At 37.9% G+C, this 27,515-nt stretch overlaps 1 protein-coding gene and 1 long non-coding RNA gene across 2 annotated transcripts in view; one reads left to right on the forward strand and one right to left on the reverse strand.

Moving 5' to 3' along the window:
• Positions 1–12,200, forward strand: part of LOC120716983 (neuronal acetylcholine receptor subunit alpha-7-like) — a 40,299-nt gene extending 28,099 nt beyond the window's left edge. Inside the window, exons 5-10 of the mRNA XM_040004746.1 lie at positions 1,093–1,172; positions 2,276–2,443; positions 5,537–5,731; positions 6,270–6,356; positions 8,016–8,125; positions 8,933–12,200. Coding sequence (XP_039860680.1) covers positions 1,093–1,172; positions 2,276–2,443; positions 5,537–5,731; positions 6,270–6,356; positions 8,016–8,125; positions 8,933–9,535 — 1,243 coding nt within the window. The 3' untranslated portion in view covers positions 9,536–12,200. The remainder of the gene's footprint in view (positions 1–1,092; positions 1,173–2,275; positions 2,444–5,536; positions 5,732–6,269; positions 6,357–8,015; positions 8,126–8,932) is intronic.
• A 9,987-nt stretch (positions 12,201–22,187) lies between these two features.
• LOC120717064 lies at positions 22,188–27,079 on the reverse strand. Its single transcript, XR_005692077.1, has 3 exons — positions 26,670–27,079; positions 25,596–25,718; positions 22,188–24,928 (listed from the first exon to the last, which is right to left on the reverse strand). It is a non-coding gene; the product is annotated as an uncharacterized LOC120717064 (long non-coding RNA).
• Between the last annotated feature and the right edge of the window lie 436 nt (positions 27,080–27,515).

Raw genomic sequence — 27,515 nt, forward strand, 5'->3', positions numbered from 1 at the left:
ACAATTCCAGACATTTCAGTTTCAGTCTAGAATTTATTAAAAGCTACACTTTTTTATATTTTTCACATGCTTACTTTTACAACAATGAATAGAGGTCACTGTTGCTCGCACAGTGAAATTGGCTTCAAAGAACATGCTTCACCAAAAAGTCATAGTGATTGCTTTGATTACTCACAGTTGCCTGTGATTTTGCATGTTTGACCTCAAATACTTGGTAACTACTAGCTGAGGGACAGTGAAACTTGAGTTTTACTACAACTGAGAGATTAGCTGCACAAGTCTGTCACTTCCATGGTTATTCCACTGGTCATTGACCAGTCTCTGCACCTGCAACTGTTTTCCTAGTGACACCCTCCATCAACCTCCATCATCCACTTGCAACCTGCCAGTTCCCAGATGGGTCCTGACCAGTCTGTAGAGCTGTATGACTGGGGCATTATTAATTTTATCCCACATTGCAACCATAATTGTTAAGACACCTAGAATGAATGAAGTTAATGTCACATACTAATCTCAACATAATATGAGTCAGTGGTAGCTCACTATCTAACAGTGGCATGGTTTAATTTGACTGTTAGATGTTAATTAGTTGTTGGTATATTAAACTGTCAGTGTAGAAGACTTTATTATTAGCATGTGTGTTGTCAGAAGCTCAATAGATACAATTTCAGCATGACACAATCAAATCAGCCTAACAAAGCAAAAGTATTCTTCAACTGACTTCTCAGATACTCTTCTGGTTATTTTTACTCTCTGAAAGAAACATTAATCAGTTTTTGTGTTCCAGAGATTTTGAGCATGCGAAATAGATAATCCCTGGTCTGCTTGAAGGACGTCTTGATAACAGACGACCGTGTTTATTTAACATGATGAGCAAAATTAAACACACTCTGTCTGGATCTTCACTAATCCCCCTTGTCTCTGCCTTCTGTCACCTTCATTTACCACTTGATGTTTTTTTGTCTATCTTTACTTTTGTAGTTGACTCTGACTCAGCTTAATAACTTCTATTCTCTTCTTTCTGTGTGTTTTTCTCTTCCATTTAATTGTTATGATAAAATGCCCCATTTAACTACTCTTGTCCCCCTATAGTGCTGATGAGAGGTTTGATGCCACGTTCCATACAAATGTGCTGGTCAATGCTTCAGGAGCCTGTCAGTACATTCCACCAGGTGAGACATCCCAGATATTTCTATATTCTTATACTACCGTCCCACACTACTCCCAACACGCTAAATCCAAATTGTCATCATCTTAGGGACATCATTATCTCAACATCATCATTACTGTTATCACTGCCATCAACACCCTTCTCATTCTCACCTCACTGTTCTGGTGAACAATCTCTATTCAGATTCCCAAGACAATGTCATTTTACAATCACTGAACATTAGAGACTGTTTCCACTTCCTCCACATACCAAAGTTGTTCCATTTGATATAGATCTAGTGACTCGGGGGGCCATGGAAGATCACTGAACTCACTTTCTTGTTCACAAAGACAGAATTGGATTGCTGTCTTGCATTGTTTTACTGCAACAGCCATTGGAAGATGGTAAATTATGGGTATAAGAAATATATGGTCAGCAAAAATATTCAGACTATAGCATGCAGACATACAAGTTCAAGTTTGCAGAGAAAACTGTTATACCACTACAACCAACTTGGATTAATAACACAAGCTAGCTCTAGCCTCAGCATTGTCTTCTTGGCTGACAGGAGAAGAGCGTGTCATGGTCTTCCACTTATTATGCTTTCTAAAGGGCTTACCATCATCTTTCTGTCAGCTTTAACTAGTGTCACCATTCTCTTTTAGTCTTTTACATGCACTTTTCTGTTTGCAGAACTGCTGCTCACTGAGCAATTTTTGTAAACTCTGGAGATTGTTCTGGTGAAAATCTCAGGAGATCAGCAATTTCAGACTCACTCAAACTACCCTGCCTGGCATCAGCAAAGATGCCATGGCCACTGAACTCAAATACTCCACCCCACCCCCCCGCCCCATCTAATGTTTGATATAACACTAACTAAAGCTCTTGATCTGTTTCTAGATCAGTATTTTTTGAATCGCAAAGCTGATGTTTATTTGTATTCTAAAAGGATATCAGTGCCTATAATAAATGGCTTGGAATATACTAGATTTTAGTATCAGAGAAGCATTTATTTAAAGTATGTTTAAGTAAAAATTGTCACGTAGAAGTAACTTTTTATTATTTTAAAAATAAATATTTACATAAAAAAAAACTGATTGGTTTCTAAAAGTAATTTATCTGCAGGTATCTTGAAGAGTACCTGCTACATCGACGTTCGGTGGTTCCCGTTTGATATTCAGAAGTGTGACCTGAAATTTGGTTCCTGGACCCACAATGGTTGGTTGCTGGATCTCCAGATGATGGAAGTCGATGTCTCTACATATATACCCAATGGGGAGTGGGACCTTGTTGGTAAGAACGAAAACAAAATGTCATGCATAGATGCTGAATAAGAAAGACCCTGATAAGACTCTCACTGAGATTCAGCATTAACTATGTGAAACATCCAATCAGTGTCACACACAGCAGGTGTTTCAGCTGTGTTTCTTTCTTTGTAAGATGCCACTCTCTTAGTCAATCAGTCCACAATGAAGGGGTCTTTAGATGGGGTGAATAATGCAGCTTCTATTTACTATAGTACTAAATAAATCTTCAACAAATTCTGCTTCTGACAGCATTTCTGTACAATACAGGTGATGCTAATTTCAAATACTGATCACAACAGGTAGGCTAGCAAAGCTAAAAATAAAATCCACCAGAAGTAGTTAAAAAGAACTCTCTCAGTTCATACCTTCAAGCCTTTCAGAAGCATCTAGGAAATGACTCCAGCATTTTGCCTACAGTTAGGGTTAGGGTTGATGACTCAAATGGATAAAGCATATCAAAAAACATGGAAAGTTGCCCATCAAAGTGCCGTTTAAAATCATCCTCCTAACTTTATCCCTCATCCTATCAATATTTTTACCGTATATATTCCACTGCTTGTGTCTCCATATGGAAATAAAGAACTCACATCATCTCTAATCCAGGTTTGGGTGTTAATCGGAGGCCAATGGAATAATTTCCAGACACAAACTGACTAACACACAGAGTTGGTGCACCCAGCTGGCTGGGGGAATAGATGGGGGGTTGTGAGTGTGTGTGGTGACAGCTGGCCCAGGGATGGTTCACTTAATTCAGGCACAGCCAGGCAGCTAGCTGGCCAAGAACACACACTGTCCTGGTGCCTTAGAACATGCCCATGTTCATGCAAGAGTGCAAACACACACTCAAAAGCAAGCAGACACGCATTGTTTCACTGTCTCAGGGGGTAACTCATTAAATTAAACCATTCCTGAGCCCATTAACCTAATCTGAACTATCACAACTGAATGCCTCACCCCCACCCTTCACCTATTTATAACCTTTACCCTAAAACCAACTCTCATCCCCAAAAAGCAGTCTGGACCCTTCGGGACTGCACTTTAAGTCTCTAGGGTGACACATGTTCCCTATGGGTTAGTGTTCTGTCAGGTTAAAGTCCCTAAAGGGAATGGAGGACATGACCCCATACAAGTGAGTGCACGCGCGCGCACGCACACACGCGCGCACACACACGCGCACACACACAAGATGTGGTAAATGCATCTGCAGGTCTACAATCCATCAAATTAATAGAAACTAACAAAGGCTATTTCTCTTCGGCAAGCGGGTGACAAGAGTTTTAAATGAAATGAAATTGAATCCGAGCAATCAATTTAAACTGAATTCCTATAGGAAGTAACGCTCACACACGCAGTGGTAATATCAAGTGTTTTCTGTTACTGACTTGAAAAAAGTTGTGCATTTTGACTGTATTGTTGATTGTGTCATTTTCACAATCAATTAATTGCTATTAGAGGTGTATAATGCTGGGTAAACCATACACAGGCAGCGCTCTTGTGGGTTGACTTTTATTCATCACTGATTGTTGATTGTAAGCTACAAGTGACTGCCTGGCAGTCACACATACTCACACAGAGGTCCTTGATTGATGATATTAATCCAGAGGACAAGCTAACATTGTCTGCATTCCACCTTAAAATGATTATACATATGAAATGGATCTGCTATTGTTACTGATCATTTAGCTATACAATTGTTCTTGTAGTTTTTCTGACTATGGCCAGGCCAATGTGATGTTGATTTCTGTTACTGACCTTATAAAAATCAAAATATACCTATGCCAACAACAAAGATACAACTATAGTTTTATGCCAGATATATATGACTGCTTTTTGGAGATGTAGCTGGGTAATCTGAAGCATTTACTAACATTTGCAGGTTTTAACATTTTGTGGCAGTCCTTTACTCTTGCTTGGCATATAATACAAACAATGATCATGGCACAATGCATTGCAGCTACAGCTAACTTTCCACAATCTCCAAAGAGAATTTTATTTGAAACTATTTAAATTACAGATAAAGATAAATACACGCTCCTTTTAGGTTTTGTTTATTTATTTTTTACAAAAAAAGAGTTACTGTTCAGATCAGGCCATCTGGACATGAAAGCTATATTTTCACTTTTTAGTCACCATGAAATGAACTTGAACATAAAATAAACTTTAGTCACTGCTTTTTAATGTCGTTTTACTGTTTTAATTTAACTTTTTGTCTACCCTTACTTGTTTTGATACATTGAACTAGTACTGTGTACAAAAGGTTCCTTTCAAATATGCTGTAAGGCTCAGCAACAGGAGCTGTTGTTTGTCTGTAAAATAGATGTGGAAGTATTCATAAATTTTAATAGTTTATATTTGAAAGTTATCAAGCTGGTTTTGATCAAACAAATTCCAATAACAGGATGAAAAGATGGCCAGCTGGTCAGCAAACAGATTCAAAAGCCAATGACTGCTCTCAACAAATGGCTGTCATTTTAAAGCCATGAACTTGCAACTTCTATTTCAGTCTCTACTGTATGAGCAATTCTTTATACTGATTATAACTTCCTGCTGAACAAACAGGTGGAATGGATGTGAGATTATTGTGTTATATAAATGATAACGTCATACAATTTTAATTTAGGCACAAGTTGATTTTCTTTTGTTTTTGTTTTTTTCAAAGCAAGCTGCTTCCCAACATGATTAACTAAATCCCAGTCCAGACAAAATAATATTAATCTGATTGGTTAAAGTCTACAAATTTATGAAATACAGAAATTGAAAGAAGAAGAAGAAGTACTATTATCATATTCATCAGTTTCCAACATCTTCTATAAAAAGTACAAGTTGGCTTTCCATAAAATTTAAAACATTATACTTCTACAAGTATTTTGCCTGTATTTATTTACATTTTATTCGTTTTAACTAATGCCTTTTTGTTAACAAGGCCATACATGAAGTTAAAAATGTGCATTATTGGCTTATTTTAGTGTTTATAGAAAAATATTCAGTCAAGCAGAAGAAAGAACTGGACCATTATTTCATAATTCTGTGTTTTTGACCTCTAAACTGACGCCTTTTTACCCCTTAATATGTCTCCCAGGTGTACCAGCAAAGCGTAATGAGCTGTATTATGACTGCTGCAAGGAGCCCTACCCCGATGTGACGTTCACAGTCACTATGCGCCGCAGGACTCTTTATTATGGCTTAAACCTGCTCATCCCCTGTGTGCTCATCTCTGGTCTGGCACTGTTGGTCTTTCTGCTCCCTGCTGACTCTGGAGAAAAGATCTCACTGGGTACAGAGGATCACATACACATCAGGCCATCCTTGCACACAAAGACACAGATACACAATTTCACGCAGAGGGACAATGATTCATGATTATATTCATGCATGTAGACAAAAATGTGCCTTTCTCCCCTACTATGGTCATCTCTGCCCACCAGACTGCAATTGCTTACCCATTTATTTGTCTTTGCTTTATGCTAATGCTGACATTATTGCTATGAATAAGCATTTTCGTTGAATTCTGTTCCTTAGCAGATGAACAAAAGCACCACTGTTAACGCAGCAAAGATAATCATGTGGACCTGAAAATGCCAGCTTGTTTCAAAATGCCATTCCGTGAGACAGGGCTGCACTAAATAGAAATGAGACAGTGCTCCTTTGACGGTGGATAAGATAGTAAATATTCCAAAAATAAATTCATAGCTTTTGTCACCTGTTTTGAAGACAACCAGCTGCATTTATTTTGAGTTCTCTCAAGTCACAATTTAACAGCAATAGAGATGTTTGATGAAATAATGTATCTAATGTGTGTCTGCCCTTTTCAGGCATAACGGTACTGCTGTCTCTGACAGTGTTCATGTTACTGGTAGCAGAGATCATGCCTGCCACTTCAGACTCAGTTCCTCTAATTGGTAAGACAATATTCAGCTCCTCGTAATGCTTTTATTGGTAATTGTTTAATTGTTGGTTTAAAAACAACATTAAAGCAATTGTGAATTGTGAAGGTTTTCACAGGAACCTATGCAGTCTGAGTATGCACATCCCTCGATTCAGTGGCTTGTAGAACAACATTTAGCAGCAATAACTTGAAGCACTGATTGGTTTTCTATATGACTTCACTAGTCTCTAAAATAATTGTGAAGAAATCTTCTTTGCAAGGTTTATGGGGAGTTCCTCTAAGGTCTTATCATACCACTTAATTTGCTGAGTCAACTGCCAAAACGTCTGCTTTAATAGAAGCAATTGCAATTGTTGATAATCAGTTAACCAAGTCCATTTACACAGTAGTGCATAGAGACTGTACTCTGGTGTCCACCTAAAGACATGGATGTTAATTGGTGATTCTAAATTGGTTATGGATGCCAACACTAGAAAATGTTATTTAAATCACAATCTAATATTTCCATTTTCAAATATTTAACAGCCAAAATGTGTGCTATTTTTAGTTTATTTTTAATTGATGGAATTATTTTTGCAATAAATAGGTAAGAAAATTATAATATATCATGACTTGCCCAAAAGGTGGAAAAGGTATAAAGTGCCACAGTGAGGGTAGTGGGTCAGTATGGAGATTTTATTTTCTCAATTTACTATCAAGAGAGACAACCATGGAAAGTTGCTGGATGAAAAGAATAATTTACCCAGGAGACAGTTGGCTACAATAGGTTAGAGTGTCAAAATAGATCTTTATGCCTCATACTCACATCACAGGGCAGTCTGTAGCAGAAAACATTCTTTGCACAGATGGACTGATATGTTGTGGCTGTGGGCGGGTTCTAAAGAGTGTGGGGTGGGTGTTTGCTTGCTGATCCAGTATGTGAAGATTATATTCAGCGTAGGAGATAAACAGTTGTGTTGCATAAGACCATACTGATGCAGACAGGGGAAGACAAGGCAGCAGACTTTAAGAAGGGAGGAGAAGCTGCAGATAGGGCTGCTGCCCTGCATCATCTGGCAGCTCAGTGATGTAAAACAAAGCCAAGAGAAAACACGCCTTTTAGAGTAGATGTTTAACACACTACAGATACTGTATATCAGAGATAATAGATAAAAGACAAAAATGTCTTTGACATTTACTATCAGAGGTTATCATACAATTCCAATTATATTGTGACACGGAAACGTATAATTTCATTAGCCCGCCTTTCTACTTAATCGCTGACATCACAGCTGCATCAGAATGCATTTGAAAAACATGCTTTCCTACATGGAAAGGATATGCATTTTTATGTCCCTGTGTGTCTTCCAGTGCCGCCAAGGCTGCGTATGTGTTATGTCTTTTGGCTACATTTTACATTAACAAAAAAGATGTTAGTCATCCTCTTAAAACCGCCCCTGGGGTGTTATGACCTTAGATTTGTTGACAGGGATCATTTCTTCACTGAATAATCAACCAGCTACCTTACTTGGTGACAGTGATGATGCTTTCTAATCTAATAATTTTAAAATGACCATTTCACTTATATATTTAAATAAATAAATCATTCAGTAACAGACTACAATATCTACTAACAAGCCATGTGTCCTTTATTGAAATTGCAATATACTGATTTGTTCGTATTCTTCTTCAGCTCAGTATTTTGCTAGCACCATGATGATTGTGGGATTGTCGGTGGTGGTAACTGTTCTGGTTCTGCAATTCCACCACCATGACCCCCACGGAGGAAAAATGCCTAAATGGGTGAGTTCAATAAGGGGAAAAAAGAGACAATTTAATTACAGTATTATTTCAGTAACCACCTCTCTAAAACTGTTTCCAAGCTTTGATGTGCCCCTCTTTAGAAGTTGAAAAAGGTTAGTTCTTGCAACAAAAAGGGTACGCATCATTAGCACAATAACAATAACAGATCCTTCTTTGTTTAGTAAAAAAAAACCCCATAAAATTTAAAAAAAAAATGACTCTCCTTAGTTTCACATCATATTTTTCACCTGACGACCACTGCTCTAACATAATGCATAGAGGTACAGCCGCTGAGCCAGTATAAGTCCATTTTATGTTCTAGTTTGTTTGTGTAAGGACATGACACCAAGATCTTACACAACGATTAAAGGTACTTTTTAAAACTATACTCGGCAATACTTTTCTTAAAACCATTACCACTTGGGGCAAGATTTTAAGAGTGGCTGTGAACAGGTCATTTCTGATGTATCCTTCTATTATCTTTTGATTTTTTCCTTTTAGTCCTGCTCTCATTTTCTTAAGAAGCTTTGCCTTTTTGGTAGGCCACCAAATAAATGCAAGAAATAGAAATTTTCAGGATGAAATCATACCAACTGTTTTTTCAATTCTGTTGCTAGCTTTAGTCATTTTAGAAGATTTTAGACTATTTTTTTGGTAAGTGTCAATTAAACTGTCTATGTAGGTTCTCTGTCATCCAGGTCATGGTAGTCTAAGGAACACTTTCCAGTGTAAATTAACATATCAATCCAATCTTTCCACCTTCTTTCCTCCAGCTAAATCTTTATCTTTCTTATTTCTTTCTTTCAGGTCCGAGTCTTTCTTCTCAACTGGTGCGCTTGGTTCCTCCGTATGAAGAAGCCTGGAGAGGAAAGCAAAACTCCAGTGAGCTCAAGCAGTCCTCCAACTTATAAGTACTCCCATTCTCCTGCTCACCACACTAGCACCACCAGCATTCAGATGGGCACCATACCAGGGCAGCCATCCACTCAGGCAACAACAACCAATGGAAACATGAACCTATACTTTAGCTACCACTCAATGGGCACAGACAACCCTGTGTTTCCACCTAGTGTTGATTCAGGTGTGATTGTGTGCGGTGGTGGAAGTGGAGGTGGAGGGAATCATCATAACGGTACCTCCCAGCTTGACATCCACTCAGACCAGACACGGACTTTGCTTTTGGAGCAGATTCCCGAAATTTGCCGGATTTTGGAAGAAGTGCAGTACATTGCAAATCGCTTCAGAGAGCAGGACGAGGGGGAGGCAATCTGCAGCGAGTGGAAATTTGCAGCTGCAGTCGTGGACCGGTTATGCCTGGTGGCCTTCTCGCTGTTCTCCATCATCTGCACCTTCACCATTCTCATGTCAGCTCCCAATTTCATTGAAGCCGTGTCAAAAGACTTTACGTAAGGCTGCTCTCTACCATCACTGACAGATAAAAACTAGCAGTAGAAATTCTGACACAATTAGACCTGCACCACACAAGCCTCTCTTGTACTTTTATGTGAAGACACACAAGCTCAAGTTAATTTAGAATTGATATCACCATAGATCAGTACCCAGCCTTTACCCCTCTCATTACACGTTTATTGGTATATAGCTGGGGTAATGTGTTTTTTCCCTGTGAAGGTTGCTCTTTAGCTTACAACATACATACAGGTACATAGGAAGTTGAAGCAACATGTAGTAGTTAATGATGTAGAAAGTCAGACTAATGCACTTTTCTTCTGTATCCCTGCTGCACCACATCATTTACTTGCCACCATTTGAGCGTCACGTCTCATCAGAATTCACTCTTTCCCTTGCAGCTTTTCTTTTCTCTTAATTTTAGAATTTACACATCCTATCTTCACTCCGTTTTCTAGAGATGTCTTACCTAAACAACTTCAGCAGTTACATATATAGTACAGGGTTTTACAGGTGTATTCTTGTAATGCATTTGTTCTTTGTATTTTATAAATAAATCCACATTTTACAGTGCAATCTGGTTAAGCTGAAATTGATTTTTTAATGAGTTAGCAAATTCACTGAGATCTACTGAAATTATACATTTCACTAATCTGAGGTGTGAAACTACTGAGTATTTTCATTTTAGATAAATATACCATTTTTCCTTCGCTAACTGAAATTTGATTTAAAATTTCAATTCAACTCAATTTTATTTATATAGTGGTCCCCTCAAGGTGAAAATGCCCATTATAATTTCCCACAGCCTGACTTACAACTGTATCTGATTCATTACAACAAAGAAAGCCAAATAATTTCTTTATACCTTCATTATTCTTCTTCCTTTTACAAATGGAGCTATTAGTCTAATATATATTACAGTTTTTCTCGATTGCTTAAACACTTTTCTTGAAACTATGACTCGTATTCTCAAAACAGTAAACACAAATCCATAACGTCTCACCCAATTTCCCAAACATTGTATTTTCAGGTGAAAATTAAGCTCTACACTCAAAACCATTCACTCTTGCTGAAAAACCAAACTTTGCCCACAGACATCACACACAAGGCCTCAAAACACACACACTACAACATAGTGTTACACATTGGTGCAATAAATTGAAAACAATATTTCAAAAACTGTCAAGTTATGTTGCTTGTGGTTCTTCCCCTCAAAAACCTTTTCATATCATGAAAACAAAAGATCCAATGTACATACAGCGGCACATTTTTATTCATGTACCATACAGTACAACACACATCAAAAACATTATTCCACCTCAGCATCCTGTCTGTGGTCTGGGTCAGGCCCGGGAATCTCATCCACATCACAGGCTATATTGGCCCTGGCCAGGCAGCAGGGGTAAAATCCTCTTGCATGCTTGATCCACCGCTGGCATGCATCTACTGATATGTATAGGCAGGCTTCTTCCACGACCCGGAGGAGGTGAACACGGACATAAGGTTCTCTGTCATACACTTTCTACCGCCACGCCGAAAATAACTCCTCCATCGGGTTTAGAAAGGGAGAGTATGCAGGCAGAAAGATGTCAGAAAACCTTGGGTTATTGGTAAACCAGTCATGAACCAGAGCAGTGTAATGGAAGCTGACATTACACCAAACAACAGCATAGTGAGGCTGCTCTGGCTGTGCTGGTCCACTGTAGTCCCGCTGGAACATATGCTGTCTTACACCATCAAGAAAAGCAAGGAGAAGCATAGTGTTATAGGGTCCTAGAATGGCATGGCGGTGGAGTACCCCTCGTTGGCTGATGGCTGCGCACAGAGTGGCATTCCCTCCACGCTGACCAGGGACATTTACAATAGCCCAATGGCCAATTATGTTCCTCCACCTCCTCCTTGGTGTCCTAGACCTCCTTTTCCTCCTCAACCTCTTCCTTTGCATCCATTGTTTCAAACCTGAATGAGTTTCTGATTGGTGTGTGATAAATTTTGACTCGTAGTGTTTCCACTTGGTTAATTGTGTGCTAATTGAGCTCAAGCTGTGCTGACTTAAGTTAACATTATTGAATGCAAGTGCTTTCTAAATGGCCACATGGTATAAGCACTGAAAAATGTAGGGATTTGTGTGTAGAGTTTTGCAGTAACAGTTCCCCAACATCTGACTCATGTGTTAAAGCAGGGGAATAGTGTTTATAGTTCAGGGAAATGGGTGTGTTTTTTGAAAAATAGCATTATGGTTTTGAAATTTTAGTTCAAAAGATTGGTTATAGTGTTTAAGCAATCAAGAAAACCTGCAATACATCGCCTGCCCTTTATAAGGTTTATTTACAGCAGACAGAAGAACACAGAATACGTAGGCACCAAAATGTTAATATACCTCTGCTAACCCTGCCTTACAGGCCAAATCTTACCAATCTCTGCTTCTCCACAGCAACCCAGTCTGTCAGTGGCAGTTCATTTAAACTATAGGAATGATTTACCAGACACTGGAAAAAAATACTCAGTCAACATTACTGTTTTGAAATGACATTAAAGCGACAAATTAATACTACCGGAACTTTTCTGTGACTGAAAACTTAACTTTTCAGGCCAGTTTATTAAAGTGTCACTTCATTACATCCATCCCTTGTGTTAATACAGTATAGTTTTGTTAGCATATGATGCACTATTTGTAAATCACTCACACTCACTTACAGTGCAATTTTTCCTTGGGTAGTAAATTCATCTTTGTTTATTTGTGTGAGCTAGACATGTTTTTGTATTCTCACACAGAAACTCACAATACAGAAAGAGAATATTTTGAAATCTATTCTGAGATGTGCATTTAGTACTCTTTTGTAGTGGTGAGTGCTTTGTATTTTACTCTCTAATGCTCAGTGAAAGGCAAACACTTTTCTTCCCTAATCTCTAGTGACAACATGTAACAAGGATTACTGGGTGACTTGATACAACAGATTTTTGTTCAACTTTGTCTCTTTTCGCCCCCTGACTGTCCTCTGATTCTAGGGGGCAAAAGACATGAGTGAATTCCCATTTTAAAAACCCACATAAATTCACAGCCTTTTTCCACCAAGCTATTGGATATTTTAAATGGTGTTAAGTGGAGAAACTAAAGAAGAATGAAGCAACACCATACAGTATACCACACAGCGATTGCAGAAATACTCACTGAAATGGAATTCATGCTGTTACAGTTAATCAATGCACTACGTACAGACAAACAGCTGCCAACTGCTGTCGACCTTTTATGCCACTAAAGCACTGTAAACAGTTTGTTATGTCCAGTCATAATAGACATGAAGCAAAAGGTGAAGCCAATGAAATGTACAGTGTTGCTTTATTGCCAATTCTTTTGTGCGAACTTAAGCTGCATTCAAAAATCTACTTTTCTGTGACCGGGGATTTGATGTTTTTACTTGGTTTAAAGGTCAGAAATATGCTTTTAAAAATAACAAGGAGTAGTCTTATAATCTTTAAATGAACAGGCAGACATTTGTTTCAAACAGATCAAAAGATGAATACCACTTTCACATCTGTGTAATAAAGGCGCTATAGTCAGTGCTCTGGAGTTATCTTAAGCTACCTACATGCTGATGGTAACTTACTTGACTGACATATTTCTGTCTAACTCAGAGAAACAAATCCATTTTTTACCAAGTTGAACAATTCCATTAAATATTGGTCAGTGTTGTGCACGGTCCTAGCATATTCCAAATTGTACAGTATTTGCTTAAATGTGAATCCAATCATAGATGATCTGATAACAAAACATTTATTGGGATTTATTGGAAATGCCTGCAAATGTCCATGCAGATAGAAGTGGGAAGGTGTCACAAATGTGCTCCATCTCACCTACCAACGTGTTGGAACATACAGATGCAATAGTTCATATGAGGCATGAATTGAAAGGTTGCATTAGAAGAAATAAAACCATGTCAGGAATCGTTTAATGTAAAAGACAATGCAATTTACAATTCAATATATAATGAAGTTCACCCACACACTAAAGGCTCGAATTGCAGTTTTTTAAAGGTTTAATTCTGCTGAATGATTTTGACAAGTATAGCTAAAAATGAGGATGTGGCAGTTTACTTTTTGCAATGCTTTTGAATTTGTCTGTTGCTTTTAATGGTTTTTAAACTGACAATGTTGTATTTTGGTCAACTTGAGTGTCTTATTCTTTGTAGTCTGTGCCTCAGTATCATTCAGAGTCATTCTACGTTGAATAATGTACATAAATGCTCAGTGTACATGACTATTTTGAGAAAAATAAAGGAGTGACTAATAATTATTGGCATTTCGCTTGCTGACATGCTACAATTCATGAAATTATATAGTTTGATTAAAATGTTACCACCAGAGTTTTCAATCAGTCGTGATGAATTCTGGAATCGACTGGAAGTGGTCATTACTAGGTTGTTTTTTGCAATCTGAACAGTCAGTGAAATGACAGCTTGTCATCTAATATGCCTGCCTAATCACAAGTGACTGCTATGGTATTGTTCACACAGTTTTATAAAATGTCATATTTCACTGACAGAATAATACTTTATTTTTTTCTCACAATAAGCTCTAACAAGAGTTCAAAATTTAGAAAAATATACACACAATCAGGTTCATAAGTATTTGAACAATGCAACCAATAATGGGTTCTGTATACCATAACAGTCGATTAAAAAAAAACAGAAAACCAAGATGTGATTAATGTGCAGACTTTCAGCTTTAATTTAAGCAGAGATTTAAATCAGGTGGTAATTCCAAATACTAAACTTTTGTAGCCCTTCGTTGATGCTTTTAAAATAAGGTCCAGACAGATGCTGATGCAACTGAAAAAGGCCGTCATTACCCTGAAAAATAAATCTATCTATCAGACAAAACAGCAAAACTGGGTATATTCTTAAAAAGCCATGCACTGGGTAGCTCATTAACAGCCAAGGGCAAGAAAGACCACAGAAGACAAACATCTAAGTATTGAGACTGGGGGAAGTATGGAAAGAAAACCTCATGATCGAAAGCATACAACAATATCAGTCAATCGTGATGAAGCAGAGTGACCCACAAACAAATAGCAACTGAAGCCAACTACAGTAAAGGCCTAGCAGAGGCCAACAAGGAAGGTAACACAGCAATGGATGATTTTCCAGGCTTCATTGTCTAGTATACGGCTGCCACAATTAGTCGACTAGTCACGATTACGTCGACTATTAATAGCCGACGCGTCGTTTGAAGCTTTTGTAAGATCACAAAAGACGCAGGAATAAGTAGTAGGATTTAAGAGTGTAATAACGTACTGAAACAGAAGATGGCAGCACTGCATGTATAAGGATGCCAGCTGCCGTTAAACCCCGAAGAAGAAGAAGTAGTTCTGTCCCAGAATTCATAGCACAGCCCAGCTCAGTTTCCAACAATGGCGGTAGCTAGTTAGTTTTAATATTACTCTTATTATTCTTTCTGGGTCACAAAATAAACGTTTAACATATTTTCAGGCGAGAATGTAGCTGTGCAAACCTCAAATATCTGCTCAGTTTTTCAAAATATGTGCTGTCTTGATAAGCACTCCGACGTCTGTTACCCACTACCTCGATAGCTAGCCGGGGGCAAAGCTCACTAGAGCCGGTGAGAACCCCGGACTCCGGGCAAATTGTTTTCAAACCCACCGCCGTCTTTCGCTACTCAGGTTAAACATGATATGTAAGTCACTTAACTTAAAAATGTTATTGTTTGGCTTTTTTTCTAGTATTTTATTTATTCCTGAGTAAATCGGTTTGGCTGAGATTAAAGTTATAGTTTTTACACAGCTGAATAAACGTCAAGCAGACAACTGATTATCAGAAGTGTGAAATGCTCGAGAATATACTCCAGTGTCCTGTTATATTTTAGATAGCAAGGAGTTTATTAAACTTCACCGAAACAATCTGCAAATTTCATTAAAATTTAATAAACTATCATCTTGTCTTTATTTTTAGTTAGCACATACCTTAAACACTTAAAGCTGTAAGGTAATGATAGTTATATAACAGCAGATGCATGCTGGTGCAATAAGCTGTATGTTTTACGTCCAGTGGATGCATGCTCTGATTAGTCGACTAATCGCAAAAATAATCTGTGACTAGTCGACTATCAAAATAATCGTTTGTGGCAGCCCTAGTCTAGTATTAAACACAGTTATCAAAACTAAAAAACTTTGTTAATTTTATAATTATTTTTAGCCTCTGAAAATAGGAGAATTTCTTTAAAAATGTAAACAATTAATATCTTCGTTAAATCATTTAAATTAAACATAAAAGTCTGCACTACAATCATCTTGACTGCATGACTTGAATTGCTTGATTGCTGGACCGTGATGTCATACAGACAATATTGCAATAATTCTATTATTGTCCAAATATGTATGACCCTAACTGCATATGTCTTCTTCATGACAGTGAGATCATGAAGCTTCACATGTGCAGTAAGATCCATGAAGTCAAGAGTCATTCAGCATAGCATAAAGGTTAAGCTGTGAACAAATCTAAATGTACCATATTTTTTGGATTATAAGGTGCACTATAGATTAACGGGTCTGTTTTCATACATATGATGCAGATTATAAGACGCATTAAGGGAAACAAAACAGTCAGATAAGTCAAATTTTACTCAACTCATTCTTCTTACTTCCTCCATTTCCCTACCATTAATTCATTAATGTTGAATTCTCTTGCAGCTGCTCTATTCCCATGTTGTTGCAGTATATTAATGACTAACCTCGTATTGTGGATGGGTTATCTCAGTTGTTCTCCTGACTGAAGTTTGGTCCGTTTACAGCATCCTGCCATGTGATTGCATTTGTTCCTAACCATTGGGAACCCTCATGTTAACTTTTATCGAGTCGAAAAAAGTTAGCATTCATCCTCCAGCTTCACTGTGTTTATGTTATGCTAACATTACATTATGCTAGCTGTGTCATTAGCGATCACATAACACAGACCTTCCCAAAGTGTGGGGCCCGCCCCCTATGGGGGGCGCGGAGCCATTGCGGGGGGGGGGGCGCAGCATGAAAAGGGGAAAAAAACAAAACAACCATTGGGCGCCCACACAAACGCAAAGCAGGAGATGAAGCATAGCTGAATATGTTTCCAAACCAACTTTATTCTAAGCCAAAGACTAGAAAATATGGTGAAGCATATCTGCCCTTTGGTTTCACCTGCACAAGTGCCAAGGTAGGTCTCCCCTGCAGAATTGGTTTTCCCTTCATTGGGAGCACAAGCTGGGCTCTCCAAATCACGGACAAACAGCATCCCACATTCGTGATTTTTAGTTCACAAACACTTCTTGTAATGACTAAACTACTCCTGACATTTTGGAGATGTTAGCTCTTTATACAGTAAAGTTACAGTGGGGAACAAATAATATCAGGCTGATCCTGCCACGATTTGTTCCCCCTGTCTAAATCATGGACAAACAGTATCCCACAGTTGTTTATGTTTTTAAACCCATTTTGCACAGAGAGGCATTTTTTTTGAAAAATGTATTGATAGCAATGTTGAATATTATTACACAGGAAAAAAACAACTACATGTAAAATAATTACACCGTGATGCCTCTGCCTTTCTAAATAGAGGGACAGTAACTGCGTGTTTATATGTAAGCATGTAAAACCTGAAGATAGAGACAAAATACTGTTAATCTGACTATCTGCCATTCTGCAATTCCACTCATGTAAGCAATAATGTGGTGCACAGCTGACGTGAAAAAAGGCACATGCCTTTGACGGTGCGAGACGAACTGTATTCCTCATCCACACCTAAACGCAAAAAATGAGTTTTAAAAAATCTCCGTTTTCGGTGATTCGAAACGCCGTTTACGTGTGGACGAAACAGCTGCGTTTTCAAAAAATACCCGTGTAGGTGCGGACGTAGCATAAAAGAGTTAGTAGTTTATTTTCTTGCTACCTGCAGATTACTTGTATTTGCTTAATTGTTTACTAAATGTTTGAGGTGTGAAATAAACCGCAATTGAGCAAAATATGGGTGTGTGTGGTTGGAGAATGTGTTAGAGCGTGCGTGTGTATGCGCGCGCGAGGGGGGGGGGCGCGAACATTTTTCTGTAAAACAAAGGGGGGCGCAGCGAAAAAAGTTTGGGAACCACTGACATAGCACATAATTATATACCAGCTAGTCCAACTTCAGTAACCTTACAAAAGTCACTGTTGTTTAGTTTTCTGTCTTCATGTATGTTGGAAGTGATAGCAGAGCTGTAAGTTTTATTTTTTTTCAGAAATCTCTCATTTAGAACATACCATATCAAGTTTAGGTGGAAACTAGGGAGCTAACTTCCTGCTAACTTCTAACACCTGGTAAAGCAGGTTTTGCTAAAGATTTAGCAAATTTTGCTAATTTTGTTAAAGATGAAAGAATTTAGACAGTTTTTACCTCTCATTGATGCCGCAGTGTTCGTTTTAATTTTGGGACCTGAAGTGGAAAGAGTTTTGGACCCAGATTACTCCGCTCCTGACTATGGTAGCCGTAATGCTCCGACAATCCATCAAGCAGTGCAGCTACGTAGCTTACCAAAGTCGTACTAAAAAAATTTTTGACAAATTTTTGAGTGCCGTGACCACATAAAATCGGTTTGAGGTCAGTAAGCACAACCAGAATTCATACACAAAGGCGCACAGTGTTATAAGGCACACTATTGATTTTTGAGAAAATTAAAGGATTTTAAGTATGCCTCATAATGCGGAAAATACAGTAATTAACTTGCTGCTGTGTCAAGCTCCTAGCTTCAATAGAGACATCCAGAACCACATGTTGATTTACATATGCCAGTATTGATAGATTTTTTTTTAAGATAAGAAGTGACATTTTTTGACATTTCAAAACTAACACATGTTCGATGCAATGCAAAATTCAAAGATTCCCTGTTTTAGGAATCGTATTTCTAGGCTCAGGCTTCAGATTACTACACAAAATTGAGCCAGAACCTTCTCTGCACCCTGAGCTGATAAGTTAAACTAAACTCAGATATGTGAACATGTAACAAACATTCATCAGACAGTATGGTTCAGCAGCCTTCCTCATTTCCCAAGAGGAAGGAATGGAGGAAATAAACAAAGTCAGACAGTATCCAATCTCCTTACTGCCTATGATATTAGTCAGGACTTTCAGCAGCTTAACACACACAAACACACAGACACCAAATGCTGCTCAGCAGTGTGATAACATGTTCAAATTGGTCAAATCTAATCTCAGGCTTCACTGCACACATACAGACAGCTGTAGGTGGCTGGAATTGCACCCCACTGTATCACACCACAAACACATGGACCCCAACCTTCCATTTGCCAACAGACCAAGGTGACAGACACAGTGCCATAACCTTTACCTGAAATTGTCCTGGAACAGGCCACTTTGGTTGTACTGGATGCATGCACAGTTTTGGTGAGTAATGTTTTCTCTGTTTGGTGGCACTGTTGGTCTCAGGTAATCTGGAACACACCTCTGTGGGCTTAATAATGTAGTTCAATATAAAGACCACACACCTAACATCTCCAGTGAGGTGTATGTATATGGTCCTAAACAGTTCTGTGATAAAATGTTTTGCAAATGGCAGCTAAATAAATACAAGCTAACCTGAGTATTTTGAATAACTATTGTTTCTTACAATAATAAAATGCAATGCAATATAATGTCTTATTGCATCTCTATTATTTAGAATGCAAAAAGTCAAAAGTACTTACTGCATCCTGAATATGAGGAAAGCCAGCCTCTAGCCAATGATCTGAAAGTCATTGCTGTTGTGGATGTTTCATGAAGTAGTTTGCTTTTGAATAACCTGCATGACCTAGTAAGTCTAATCTGATCTCTGTAATCACAAATTTTCCATTCAAATGGCAGTTCTCAGCAGTATTAAAATAAATTGAACCCAGTGAGAACACAAGGCTTATCCTATAACAGGCTGTGCTGTCCATCATTGCTGACAATGGCTGGTAACACAAATGTCAAACATTTGTGTTACCAGCTGTCCTCATTGTCTTACAGATGTGGCAATCAACCATGGATGTTTTTATGTTAAAATCTACACTTCACCTTGTCTATAACCAAGGAATAATAAAAATAGAAATAATAATAATTACATCCACGTTCATCTATTTCACGTATCAACCACTTTCTCTTCTCTCCAACTTAATCCAGAAGTATGGAAATGCATGTACAGGGAGTGCAGAATTATTAGGCAAATGAGTATTTTGTCCACATCATCCTCTTCATGCATGTTGTCTTACTCCAAGCTGTATAGGCTCGAAAGCCTACTACCAATTAAGCATAGGTGATGTGCATCTCTGTAATGAGAAGGGGTGTGGTCTAATGACATCAACACCCTATATCAGGTGTGCATAATTATTAGGCAATGTCCTTTCCTTTGGCAAAATGGGTCAAAAGAAGGACTTGACAGGCTCAGAAAAGTCAAAAATAGTGAGATATCTTGCAGAGGGATGCAGCAGTCTCAAAATTGCAAAGCTTCTGAAGCGTGATCATCGAACAATCAAGCCTTTCATTCAAAATAGTCAACAGGGTCGCAAGAAGCGTGTGGACTCAGGCCGACTCAGACGCCAGCAAGGTGGAGGTGGAGTACTGGTTTGGGCTGGTATCATCAAAGATGAGCTCGTGGGGGCTTTTCGGGTTGTGGATGGAGTCAAGCTCAACTCCCAGTCCTACTGCCAGTTTCTGGAAGACACCTTCTTCAAGCAGTGGTACAGGAAGAAGTCTGCATCCTTCAAGAAAAACATGATTTTCATGCAGGACAATGCTCCATCACACGCGTCCAAGTACTCCACAGCGTGGCTGGCAAGAAAGGGTATAAAAGAAGAAAAACTAATGACATGGCCTCCTTGTTCACCTGATCTGAACCCCATTGAGAACCTGTGGTCCATCATCAAATGTGAGATTTACAAGGAGGGAAAACAGTACACCTCTCTGAACAGTGTCTGGGAGGCTGTGGTTGCTGCTGCATGCAATGTTGATGGTGAACAGATCAAAACACTGACAGAATCCATGGATGGCAGGCTTTTGAGTGTCCTTGCAAAGAAAGGTGGCTATATTGGTCGCTGATTTGTTTTTGTTTTGTTTTTGAATGTCAGAAATGTATATTTGTGAATGTGGAGATGTTATATTGGTTTCACTGGTAAAAATAAATAATTGAAATGGGTATATATTTGTTTTTTGTTAAGTTGCCTAATAATTATGCACAGTAATAGTCACCTGCACACACAGATATCCCCCTAAAATAGCTAAAACTAAAAACAAACTAAAAACTACTTCCAAAAACATTCAGCTTTGATATTAATGAGTGTTTTGGGTTCATTGAGAACATGGTTGTTGTTCAATAATAAAATTATTCCTCAAAAATACAACTTGCCTAATAATTCTGCACTCCCTGTATATGTGTGTAGTGTGTAAAAAAAATAAAATATATAAATAAAATGCTCTTAACCTTATTTCAGGGTGAATGGGGTATATAATCTCATTTACTCCTTCAATCCTTTTCCATTCTATTCTTAACAAATGCTCTCATAGTAACACTACGATTACAGTGCATATTCACAGTTATTCTTAGTGCATAATCTTGGCTCATAACAGAACTGATTGGGAGAAAAGAGGTTATTAAAGGAGGTTAGGAGGTCACATGTTGCTGTTGGCGATACATGAGAAAACCATGTATCGCATGTCATAGTTGGAGGGAATTACACATGATTAAAACTAAATTGAAAGACTGCGGTTTCTAAATGAAGAAAAAATAAACATTTAACTTAAACTTCTGTTCAGGAGTTTCTGTAATTACAGCCATGAGAAAGTGATTTTAATTAATGGCAATATTTCACTTCTGATCAGACATGTTCTGATAACGTATATTTAAATGGCACCGCAAAGCAAGAAAACCCTAACCCTAACTGCAATAGCACATGAGAAGTCAGGCAGAACCTCATAAACTGGCAGTTAAAGTTCTCTCAGGTTTAAATCACTATTTTCCCCTTAAAGCAGTCAGGGGTGAATGGTGACAGTTACCATTTGCACTGCTGCTTTTTATTGCAGATGTTTTGTTGCAGTATATTATGTTGAATATAATGTCTCTGCTTGCTGTTATCAGATCAGTAAGGTGTGGAGAGGCAGTGTGTGTGACAGACACAGCCTGTGTCTGGCCCCTGCCCCAGTGCTGCAGTGAGTTAACTTAATGTGTTTGAAGAGGCGTACTTTCTGTTTTTGCGCTTCGTGCCCTAAGTGATATAAATAGGCTGCTGATATGTGTGGGAGCCATGGCGGAAACATTTCATCATTTGATGATCATCATTTCTCCTCCTGTCTGAACACATACCATCTACCTTGTTTTTTTTCCTCCTTTTGCATTTGTGAAACATTACCACCTACTATATGTGCATGTCTACTCATCCCTGTTCACACACCTCTTATATCTCCTTTACACATCTCTTTTTCTCCACCTCTGATTACATTTGTATTATAAAATTAAGTAAACACGTTAACCAGTAAGTTACAGTAATTAAGTAGTGCTGTGCTTCCAATGTGAAGATGAAATGTCTCTTTTTGGAATATATTGTTGTATATGACATAAATGAATTTAGTGAAACATACGTACGAGATGAAGGAAGCTGATAAACCAGTCAGGGTGAGCGAATGCATTTTTATTACACTGTATGCAATTCACTTCCAGCATATATTGTGTCTGAAAAGCAATGAAGGTTGAGAAAACAAATTGAGCCAGCTTTTTACGTTGTATCTTTGTAAGAAGGATCTTCACTGTACCCCACTAAAATTCCCAACAATGGCTGCCCAGAAATGATTTTATGCACTTCTTGTAGTATAAAAAGCTTTTTTCCCCCAGCAGAATCAGTCAAAATGCACTGCTGTGCAAAACACTTTCGCTTTGCCAAAAATATGTGTGTGTATGTAAGAGAGTTAGTTGGTTTTTTTTTTGTTTGTTTGGCAAAGTTAAAGGATCTAACATGTACTTGTGGTGGACAGAATGCCAGCTTTGGCTGAGGTCCTCTACAGGAAGCATGTGGTAGAGGTCATGCTCTGGCACTTAGTTCTGCTATGGGGCAAAGTGCACCACTGGCAGCATGGCGTTCATAACCGATGCAGAGCATCATCATCAATCATCATGTTGACATGATCCCAGCGACAGGCATCCATGAACATGCTGAGAACAAGTACACCATCCTGTAGCTCTGGTAACTGTTTTAACAGATAACCATACTGAAGGGAATTATATTTTTTTAATTTCTTTACTGGTAAAAAAAAAGTAAACACAAAATTAATTAGTTAGGGATTACAGAAGCTGTATAATAAAAAAGAAAATGTGAAATAAATCTAAAACTGTTTTTTATCTGTAATGCAATTTATTTTCATGAATAGAGATTTACAATTTAAAGTTGGCAGGATGGCTGATAATTTGAAATGTTATTCAAATTAGTCAGGTCATATCCTGTTTGGCTGGGTTTGATGTCCACTATTTATGGGACTTTAGAGGACATGCCAAATGAATCTGTGATCCAACAAAGAAATTAACTGTGTATATCTAAACATGAATAGATGAATAAATAACTGTGATCATTATTGTACCAGTGCTGCATGATTCATCTTAGTTCAAGTTCATGTGGAGAAATAGCTGGTATTTACAGAAAGTAATGTTCTTCTACGAACAAAATTGTTTTCTTTTTCTTGAGCCAGAAATAACACACACTAATTATAACCATATGTAGTCTAGTCAACGATAGTGGATAACAGATTTAATCTGACAATAGGTTCTATGCATGGTGCAATCACCACACATCAGATTTAGGGATTCAGGATAAAGGTACTTCCATAAGTAAATAAATAATAAATAACCAAACAAGATAAACATACATATATAATACAAACACAATATATCGGGTTCCTACAGCTTTCGCGTTAACATTTTTCTCTGACCAATTGAAATGCTTGCCTCTTTCTTTTTTCTGAAAAAAAGAAACAAGAAAGAAAGATAGGAAGCTGACTGAGGGCTCATTATGGCTAATGGTATGTAATATCTTTATCCTCAAACCAGAATTGGCAATCTTGTGCAGGCTGGTAGGTATTTTGGTTGCAATGACTCTAATTGGAATCATACTACAGTGTGACACAGACAATTTGAAACATGATTCTGTTTTTAGTGTAAAAGTGTGGCATACAAGAAAATTAATTGCAGACATTTTATCTAGCTAAGTTAAGCTAAACTAATACAAGGAGCAACAAACTTTAACCAAGTTCTGCAGAGAAGTCTAATTGAAGTTATAAAATTAATATTTTAGCATTTTCCTTTAATTCTGGATCTTTTATTCTGCATTACAGTACCTCTGTTGTTATTAGCTAGAAAATAATGCTTAAAATATTAATATTTTAAGGCCTGAGGAAGGAATCTTGGAGTCTTGCAAGGAGTGATGTAAATAATTGTGTGCACCTTTAAGTAATGTTTTATGCTGTATGTTGCATTACAGGCATCCTGACTCTGACTCAATTTGCATTGGCAAAGTTAAGTAGATTTTCTCTTCTAAGGTAGTCAACATATGCTGTCTAACTCAGCGGTTACCCATTGCCTTATGAACTAATGCGACTTTTCTCTGTTTGTCTCGTGTGTCCGTTTGTGTGTGTTTAAGTAAATTTTAGGGAATGTGCAATACACATGTTCAGACCAGTCTTACGGAAGAGCAGCTTAAGTCAGGGGAGATGAACCACATGCTGAAATAGGGTGTATGTGGAGATGGAAAGAGAGCAAGAGAGAGGAGTAGGAGACAGAGAGATGGGCTGTGCCTCAGGGATGAACTAAGAGTGTGTATGTGTTACTGCTATTTTTCAACCTAATGAGATAACACACAAATCAAACATACACAAATGCACGTTTGCATGCATGCACACACATACACAATCAGACTAATTCGCACAGCCAAGATTTTCTCTATCATATCAGTGTCTGTGAGTCACTGACAAAGAGAAGCCTGAGCTCAAAGAAGACTTTTCAGTTGGCTTCATACAACCTAACAAAATACTCACTAAACTTGTAAACTTGTGTGTTTGGGTGTAAATATGTGTATCTCTTTCAAATGTGGATAAAAGGAGTTCTGGGGACCATTTCTCTAACCGTAGAAAACAGGAGTTTGGGTGGCGCCAGAGTTTGCACGGTGGGTGGGAACCTGGTTGTTCAGACAACTTCTGAGGCGATCTGCACCAATTAAATGTCTGTATTTACATGGGATTTGACTCTCATGCTGAGAACTCTTGAACTGGGGTGCTTCCTGTCCCGAAGCAGTTGTGTGGGAGTTAAGGTGGCCATTATTGTCTCGGATAAACAGTGTTTCAATGGCTTCATCCATGTCCAGACACTCTGCACAAGTCAAGCACAAAGAGACAAAACACAGCATGGTGCATTGAAAACATGGGAAAAAACATTTTGAAATTGTCTTTAGCACAATACAAAGTCAACAATAACTAAGATGTATGTGGAAGTGTATCTGTGTGAGTGTCAATGTAAATGGGTACTGCAGTTTGGCTAGAATCCGTTCGGCAACCTCGTTAGTTTTAGTTCCATGTTATGCTGCAGAATGAGGAATAATATCCACTATGGTACTAATGAGAGTTATAGTTTCTTGGGATTGTAGAGGCAAACACACACATGCACACACTGATGTATTGATATTTTACAGTAGCAATCTCTTACTGTCTTAATAAAAATGCGTTTATAACAATCCATAAACTTGGTGAGCCACTCTACATTAAATTATAAAAAGGACCATAAATAATTTCTTGTAATCCTTGTAAAGTGAAACATTCAACACATTCCCCATATCAAAACAAACAACAAACTACGTAAACATTTACCCATATGATTCTATCATGAACTATAAAAATGACAGCACGCACAGTGATATATTTAGATGCAGTCATATAGTATATCAAGTATTAAGTGTTCCTGTATAGAAACCCTATGTGTACATACACATGCCTATATATATGAAAGAGGGGGGAAAAGGGGGAAGGAAAATGAATAATACCTGAGGGGGAGTCGGTGTAGCCAAGCAGGAGAGTTTCTGGAGGTTAAAAAAAATAAAAGGCCTTTGTTGATTGCCCTGAGGTAGCGTTGGTTCCAGGCACTTGTGCTCCACATGTGATGTCACCTGGTGAGAACAAAGGGCACATAATGCACAACGGTCTTGTCGTGTTTATGGATGAAAATGATAGTTGCTTTAATGACAACCCCTGCTACAGTGTCATAATCTTATTCAGAATCAACATGACAGAAAAAAAGGTTATTCGTGGCATTAAACAAAAAAATTTGAATAACACATTAAATAAAAATGTCAAGCAAATATAGATATATTTACTCAGACATATGCAATATCCATTTTTATGAAACCCAGACTTTTGAAAGAAGTTGGATGCAGGTCATTCAATTAAAGCTCTTCTGACTTCTAAGTTTTTTTCCCCCCCTTCAAGGACTTATTACATCACTGTTTTTCTTCAAATCATCTTTATTTTATCACCTTTGGAAAGCTTTTTGTTTTTCAATTTGTGCATGCTTTGCAAGTTATATTGGTCTGCCTGCAGTGTATGCTTGGTAATTTTGCTTTGTTTCCATGCTATGACTCCATAAGTGTGTGTGGCCCATCTACCATATATTTATAATGACGTAGATTGGGGCCCTGGGTTCTTTTCTCTTATTACAGTATGAATTGAAACTCAAGATTATGTAACTTAAATTACCCCCAGAAAATAAATACAAATTAATAATGCACTAGGGTCCTATGCTTGAATGACTTACATCTCATAGCAATACGCAAATATTTTTCACCATAAACAAAATGAACCTACTGAGTACTTAAACTTAAAAGTGTCTGTTTACTGATTATAATTTAAAAAAAAAATAAAGTCCACTTTTGTTTAGTTGTTCAACTGAAATTTCAGAGTCATTTCATCAATTAACAATAACTATCTTATTTTAAGCTGTTAAAACAACATAAGGGAAAGTAAAAGTCGCAGGACTGAATCGTAGATGGGGATCGTTGTGACTCCAAACTTAATGGTCGTTTCGCTCCATCTGGAGTAAACAAAATAAAACGGGGTAGTACCTTTGGAAAGTCACGTGTCCAGCAGAGAAGACTCTGGCAAGCAGGCCTCAACTCCGAAGCAGCGCAGAAGCTCTCAAGAACAGCTGCAGAATATATGGGGTGTGTGGGCCGCTCTGAGCACTGCGTGTTTGCTGTCCACTTTCAGGCCACCAAAATGTCCAAACAGGGCAACTAGCTGCTCACAGTCTGGATGTTCTGCCAGTTAGCCACCACTTTATCAACAAACAGTAAACTTCCATGCAGCAGACTTCAGGTCGACATTCGCTGCTTTGCAATGCCAAATAGTTCCTGGGTTATCTAACCGACAACCCAAAACGTTTGCAGTCATAAACTGTAGTTTTAAATCACCACAGGATGCCTCTCGCTTCTGCGTTAGCTCTTCTAGTCGTCTCACTTTGCCTGCTCCGACACGCCACACGTCTGCACTTGTGTCTAGTTCACTTCCACTGGGACAAAACTGAGCTATCAAAGTAACACGTTTTTTTTTAAAACAAAATAAACATAGCCTTTACATTCTTGTCATTTTAATCATGGATTGCATCACACAACAAAGCATACATTTAACTCTTTTTAACTTTGCAATATTTATCTTTTATGAACTGTGTAATTTTAACAGTTTCCTCTTTCTTTCTTTTTTTTCTCTTTTTTTTTTACTAAGCTACATATGTATTTTCTGTCTTTGGTCCCTTTGAGCAACAAGATGCTCTATAAGATGCTCTATATTGCCAACTAAGCCTTTCAATATCTTCAAATTCAAATGAATGTCTGAAGTCAGGAGAGAAGTAAACCTAAATAAGTACTTTAGAATTCTTGTAAAGAACCAAGTGTGTTAGATAGGAGGACGTG

The sequence above is a fragment of the Simochromis diagramma genome, unplaced genomic scaffold, assembly GCF_900408965.1.
Source record: "Simochromis diagramma unplaced genomic scaffold, fSimDia1.1 OVJJ01000487.1, whole genome shotgun sequence".
Taxonomy (NCBI): domain Eukaryota; kingdom Metazoa; phylum Chordata; class Actinopteri; order Cichliformes; family Cichlidae; genus Simochromis; species Simochromis diagramma.